Genomic DNA, 6,930 nt, shown 5'->3' with positions numbered 1-6,930 from the left:
CCAAGGAGTTTTAATATTTCCGGTTATTTAATAAATCTACGAAATTAATGTACCAATGTTAGATTCAGGATGCTGATCTTGGAATAGAATATCAAAAGGATTTTATTATTTAGGATTGGAATTAAACACCCATTCATTTTTCTTCATTAAATATGAGTCAAGTACTGTAACAAAGAACAGGTTTTTACATTGTTACTTTAACGATTTGTCTGTGATTTTAACAATATGACAGGAAAGGAAAAGTTGGGTATGCATATCTAAATTAGTTGAATACATTTGATATGCAGCAAGAAAGCGGTGTCGCTAATGTAAATAAAAATGATTATTTCAATGTTTGAATATACAGTTTCATTCTAATAACGTTTTCAAATTTTTTAAATGGGATTCTAAATTAAAGGTTTCATTTGATATACAAAGTATGTGATGATTAAATATCCATATGATGATACCTAAACGTAAGGGTACATTATTGGGACACATCAACGGGATCATCATCGCTAGCAAAGCATGACAATCCATGCTATCTCTCTATTTACACTTGGAAGATTTAGTTTGACTCAAGATACAAGGCATAACAACTCATACATCGATACAATAACGTTGAAGTTCAACATTTTTACATTAAAAAAACCCGGAAAAGGTAAAGATTCTTAGTTACTAAAATGATATCCATGAGCAGTCGCTTGTCATTTCAGGTGAAAGCTGTATGCAGAATCCGATACTCTAATTTGTGATTTTTTAGCACTCACAAGGACGAACTGACTGTATTGTTTATCATTTTATCCCGATTAATTACCATGTAAAATTGAAAAGTATCCAAAGCCGGTAATATCACCTCTTTTTGACCCTTATGATTATTATAAGCCTAGACTTGAACATACATAGCTTTAATCAACCTGGCTCTACTGCGACTAAAATTTTCAAATCACGCACTCAGTTCTAACTCAAATCTTCATATGAAAACTGCATAAATTTGAAGTAAAATCTCAAAATTGAAGCTGAGTAATGACTTGAGGAGAGTCGGTGACGTCGGGGCCAGGTCATCGGTTCAACTGAGGCTAATATTTGAATACAATATTATACATCAGCTTGCTTTTACAAAGAAGTGACCGTTTCTAGTATTAATTTCGGTCCTATGACACAACAAGCGGTGCAGACAAATTGAAAACCCCATGTTAGCCCGGTATGATAATTTGTCTGCACTGCTTGCTTTGTCACAGGACCGACGACATCAAAAAATAAGCAAATAATTTAAGCTATTATTTATGTTTTCATACTAATGTCTCTTTTTATGAAATATGCGCTCTCATTAAGGGATATGAAACATACATGGAACAGCCATATCAACAAGTTATTTAGTTAGCTTTCGCGACAAAAATATAGTGCCAAAAAGTTTTTTGAGAAAAAAAACCTTTTTATATAGGAGTAGTGTCACAATAGACATTATGCCAATGATTTTTTTTAATTGGTTCTATATTTGTCTACTATATTTAAGGTAAGAGTTGTCGTTTATAGATCTAAGTTATCGTTCATTTATTTACGCTTTATTGGTCACTGGGTTGTTCCGTTCTCGATGTTCCTATGTTTAGAGTGGGATTCTCTTCGAACCTGTTTGGCAGGTTTACGTAGAAGCTTATGAGGGGTGTTGCCGGATGTCGCTATATTTAGTATCTAGAGTAGGAAAACTTGTTTGGTTAGTTTTGATGACTATATATATGGGGTGTGGGCTGACTTTTGGGAGAAGAGGTCTGGACGCCGAGCAGTATTTTCGTGTGTTAAGCCCTTGCTGTGTGAACTTGGGTGTGTCTCTTGTGTCTCCCCTGCTGTGTGATCTAGGGAACATGTAGCCTGTGTGGATTTTGTTGGCGCTGGCGTTGCGAGACCTGTTTGCCTACATTTTTTGTATTTTTATTGCCACAACTCAGTAAGTGTAACTTTACGATATTTTTTGTCGGCGGATGAATTGTATTGTTATTTATTACATAAATTGTCTGGAACGTGTTTGATCATATTCACCTACAAGAACAAGAACGTATTACTATGTGTACTATAATGTCGTTAATTTACTTGTTTTTAAAGCTATAGTAGTCATTAGTGGTTTTGCATAAAACTTATGTTTGTAATGATTTATTAGAAAATTGTGTGTTAATTGTAGGTGACCAATTTTATAATTCTTAAGTTATTGTTAACCTGAGGGGACGGGTCGATTTTGGTGGAGCGTGGTGGAGCGTGGTGGATCGTGGTGGAACGTGGTGGAAGTAGTGGAGCGTGGTGGAAGTAGTGGAGTGTGGTAGAAAGAAGCACGAGATTATGGAGGCCCGTTGAGAACTATGATTAATAATTTCTTTGTACATATGTAGATAAATTTATTGTTTATTTTTTCATACTGTTGTTGTTTATTGGAAAATAAGAGTCATCCATATGATTTCATAAGGGGTAAATGTTAAAAGAACCCATCACAACACGTCAGTTGTGACATTTTGGTGGCAGCGGTGGGATGACTCTTTGTTAGCCAAGTATACTTGTATTAGATTTTCCTTTTTTGCTTTAGTACAAATTGTGATTTGATATTTTTTCATTCATCAGTTGGAATTTCTTTGAATTTTATATTTTTTTTAAGTATATGTGATTTGTCAGTTTTAATTTTTCTGTTTTTGTGGGTTTTTTTTGTTGAAACAATGGAGTTTGTTACAATGGGTGAGAGGTTTGGATTGAAAGGGAATGATTTACAAGATTTTGTTGAAAAGAAAGAGAGAGAACAGTATGAAAGAATGGAAAGAGTAGCAGAAAGAGAAGCTAGAAAGATTGAAAGTGAAATAGAGTTAGAAAAAATCAAAAGAGAAACTGAATTGCATAGAGTTAAATCTGGAGAATTAGCTTCTAGTTCAGGTCTTGCTTCGCAATCGCTTGCTAAATTACCAAAGTTACCTCCTTTTGATGAATCTAAAGATTGTATTGATTCGTATTTGCAGAGATTTGAAAAGTTTGCTTCTTGTGCAAAGTGGGACAAATCATCTTGGGCGATGAATTTGAGTGCTCTTCTGACAGGTAAAGCTCTCGAGGTTTATTCTAGACTTCCGGTTGCAGAGGCATTAAAGTATGAATCATTGAAAGGGGCATTATTAAAGAGATTCCAACTTACGGAAGAGGGATTTCGTTTGAAGTTTCGATCCAGCAGACCTGAAAATGGTGAGAATCCTTCACAGTTCTTTGCTACACTTGATAATTATGTGGAAAAATGGTTTTGTTTGGCAGGAAGTACTAAATCATATGAAAACATTAAAGACTTATTTTTGCGAGAACAATTTCTAAACAGTTGTAGTAAACAATTAGGAATGTATCTTAAGGAGCGCCATCCAAAAACTGTAGAGGAAATGTCGAATCTGGCAGACCAATTCATTGAAGCTCATGGCTATCCATCATTTGTTAAAGACTTTCAAGTTTTTCAGAAGCAAAATCCGGGCAACAGTGGTTTTAGAAGCGCTGGCAGTGGAACTGGCCCGAAGCAGCAATCATCTTCAACTTCATCACAGCAGAACTACGACAGAAGGTGTTACATTTGTCATAGAAATGGACATTTGGCAAAAGACTGTAATAATAAACAGACAATTCCGCGCACATTTACTCTTTCGCGCAGCATCCAGAAAGCAGCAGCTTTACAGAATCCACATGAATGTGAGTTAAACTGTGATGAATCTAATGACAGTTCTAGTTTCAGTTTACCAAATTCCACAGAAGTCACAACCAACGAGGTCATGCCATGTCATAATCAGCCGCATATGGGATCAGCATGTATCCTTACAAATAAATTGTTGGAGTGTTGTGTCACAGATGGACAGGTAAAACTTGCTTGTGGACACATTTTGCCTGTACTTGGAGGAGTATGCAAGGTATGTGAATATATGCCTGTTCAAATGGGTTATGTTGGTGGAAATCTGATTAAAGTTTTAAGAGACACTGGCTGTAGTGGAGTAGTTGTGAAGAGAGATTTAGTCACAGATGATCAGCTGACTGGAGAAGTGCAGAGATGTGTTTTGATTGATGGTACAGTACGGAACGTAGAAGAGGCATCCATTTATGTGGATACTCCCTATTTCACTGGTAATGTCAAAGCATTATGCATGAAAGAACCTGTTTATGATCTTATCCTAGGTAACATTGATGGAGTCAGAAATCAGAATGATCCAGATCTTCAGTGGTGCAGAAAAGAAGAAAGGAGCGAGTGCAGTCAAGTTCTCCAAGCAGTGCAGACTAGAGCTCAAAAGAAGAAAGAAAACCAAGGTATGAAGAAACTAAATGTGACAGGTTTAGTAGATGCTGATTTGACATTGGACCAGATGAAACAACTTCAGATGGAAGATGCATCCCTGAACGTATACCACGAACATGCAGCGTCAGGAAGGAAGAAAACGATCGGTGATTACATTGAGACTTGGTTTAGCGTCGATAGAGGACTGTTGTACAGACACTATCATTCAACAAAGGTTAGTGATACAAAACATTATAAGCAACTTGTTGTTCCAGAACCTTTACGAACGAAAGTCATGAAGATTGCGCATGATAGTATCTTAGGAGGGCATTTGGGGACTAAGAAGACTCTAGATCGGATCCTTTCGAATTTCTATTGGCCGGGGATACAGGGAGATGTGACGAGATATTGCCAGTCATGTGATGTATGCCAAAGAACATTCCCTAGAGGCAAAGTGATTAAAGTACCTTTGAATGAGATGCCGATTATCGACACGCCATTTGAACGTGTTGCTGTAGACTTGGTAGGTCCATTATATCCAATAACTGACAAAGGAAATAGATATATATTGACTGTTGTAGATTACAGTTCTAGATATCCAGAAGCAGCTGCATTGAAGAACATCGATACAGAGACAGTAGCAGAAGCATTGGTGGAAATTTTTAGCAGAGTTGGCATTCCAAGGGAAGTTCTGTCAGACATGGGTACGCAATTTACTTCCAATGTAATGAAAGAGGTGGGTCGACTGTTGTCTTTTAAGCAATTGGTAACAACTCCATATCACCCAGCTTGTAATGGTCTAGTGGAAAAGTTTAATGGTACCTTGAAATCAATGTTAAGAAAAATGAGTTCTGAGAGACCAAAAAAATTGGGATAGATACTTACCCGCATTATTATTCGCTTATCGAGAAGTTCCTCAAGAAAGTACTAAATTTTCTCCATTTGATCTTGTTTATGCACGAAGTGTTAGAGGACCGATGGCAGTTTTGAAGGAATTATGGACGAAGGAAGAGAACGACCCTGAAGTGAAAACTACTTACCAGTATGTATTGGACCTTAAGGAAAGATTGGCAAGAACGTGTGAACTGGCTCATGAAGAACTACAGAAATCCAAGGAACGCTACAAGAAAAACTATGATAAAAAGGCAAAGTCTCGATATTTCAAGGTTGGTGATTTCGTTCTCCTTTTACTTCCAACTGATAATAACAAACTTTTAATGCAGTGGAAAGGACCTTTCAAAGTTGTGGAGAGGGTAGGACAAACTGATTACAAGATCGATATGAATGGACGACTTCGCTTATTTCATGTGAATCTATTGAAGAAATATAATGTTCGAGAGGAACGAATTCCAGACTCAAGAATACCGTTTGCATCATGTGTTGTTTTGGAATCAGAGGAGACGGAGGATTCTAGTAATGAACATTTGTTACATCTTCTCCCCATGAAAGCGACAGAATCATTTTCAGATGTTAAGGTAAATTGCTCACTGGCATCAGATCAACTTAAATCCATAAACACTGTTTTGAATGAATTTCAGGATGTTTTGACAGATTTACCTGGTAGGACTGACCTTATTCAGCATGAGGTTCATCTAACTACGAAGGAACCAATCAGGAACAGACCATATCAGATTCCGTATGCAGTTAGGAGTGCAGTTCGAGCGGAAATTCAGAATATGATCGATATGGACATTATTGAACCATCAGAGTCACCTTACGCTAGTTCGATTGTTGTTGCGAAGAAGTCCGATGGTAGCAAGAGAATCTGCGTGGATTTTCGTAACTTGAATAAGGTAACCATTTTTGACCCTGAACCAATGCCAGATCCTGATGAAATTATGACAAAAATCAGTAACAGTCGTTTCTTTTCTAAACTCGATTTGTGTAAAGGGTATTGGCAAATTCCTATGAAAGAACAAGATAAAGATTTAACATCTTTCTTAACACCAGATGGGCTATACAGATTCAAGGTAATGCCGTTCGGGATGTCTAATAGTCCAGCAACCTTTAACAGGCTCATGCGGAAAGTTTTAAAAGGTTTAGATCACACTGACAGTTTTGTTGATGACATTCTTATTCATACAGAAACTTTTGAAGAACATATTGCAGAACTTAAAAAGGTGTTGGATAGACTACGGAAGGCGAAGTTGACTGCTAAGCCATCGAAATGTGAGATAGCGCAGACAAGACTACAGTATTTAGGCCATATTGTTGGAGGAGGGACGATACAACCATCCAATGAGAAACTGGAAGCAATCGAAGAAGCACCTAGACCAGAAACGAAGAAGCAGGTTAGATCTTTCCTTGGTCTGATAGGATATTATCGGAAATTTGTTCCCAATTTTTCTACAATTGCTGCTCCCTTAACTGATCTAACAAAGAAAGGTGTTCCAAACAAATTTGAATGGAAAACTGAACAGGAAAATTCATTCAAACGTTTAAAATCCATGTTACTTTTTAGTCCAATTCTCAGATTACCAGATTTGACGAAACCATTTATCTTGAGAACAGATGCATCTAACCATGGCGCAGTGTTAATGCAGGAGCATGACGTACGCAAATATCCTGTTGCATATGCAAGCCGGAAACTGCTAGACAGAGAACAGCGTTATTCGGTAGTTGAGAAAGAGTGTCTCGCCATTGTATGGGCTTTAAAGAAATTCCATCCATATTTATATGGT

General features: G+C 37.1%; 1 protein-coding gene across 2 annotated transcripts; it reads left to right on the top strand.

The window, feature by feature from the left end:
• Positions 1-1,501: 1,501 nt before the first annotated feature.
• LOC105332608 (uncharacterized) lies at positions 1,502-5,925 on the top strand. Of its 2 annotated transcripts, XM_066080562.1 has the most exons (3): positions 1,502-4,953; positions 5,214-5,415; positions 5,788-5,925. In XM_066080562.1, the coding sequence occupies exons 1-2, from the start codon at positions 2,679-2,681 to the stop codon at positions 5,237-5,239; spliced, it is 2,301 nt and encodes a 766-aa protein (XP_065936634.1). In that variant the 5' UTR covers positions 1,502-2,678; the 3' UTR covers positions 5,240-5,415; positions 5,788-5,925. The 2 variants fall into 2 exon arrangements, with proteins under 2 accessions (XP_065936634.1, XP_065936635.1); XM_066080563.1 differs by lacking the exon at positions 5,788-5,925 and having other exon boundaries at positions 1,502-3,189; positions 3,442-5,273.
• The last annotated feature ends 1,005 nt before the right edge of the window (positions 5,926-6,930 follow it).

This window comes from Magallana gigas, chromosome 3 (genome assembly GCF_963853765.1).
Source record: "Magallana gigas chromosome 3, xbMagGiga1.1, whole genome shotgun sequence".
Classification (NCBI taxonomy): Eukaryota; Metazoa; Mollusca; class Bivalvia; order Ostreida; family Ostreidae; genus Magallana; species Magallana gigas.
Note: the sequence above shows the minus strand (reverse complement) of the source record. Positions and strands in the feature narration are given on the sequence as shown.

What these genes read in the sequence shown, in the direction of transcription:
- LOC105332608 (XM_066080562.1), top strand. Translation starts at nt 2,679, where the DNA reads ATGGAGTTTGTTACAATGGGTGAGAGGTTTGGATTGAAAGGGAATGAT. An exon ending in GGAAGTTCTGTCAGACATGG is followed by an intron (nt 4,954 to 5,213) that starts GTACGCAATTTA and finishes TTATGCACGAAG; the next exon opens with TGTTAGAGGACCGATGGCAG.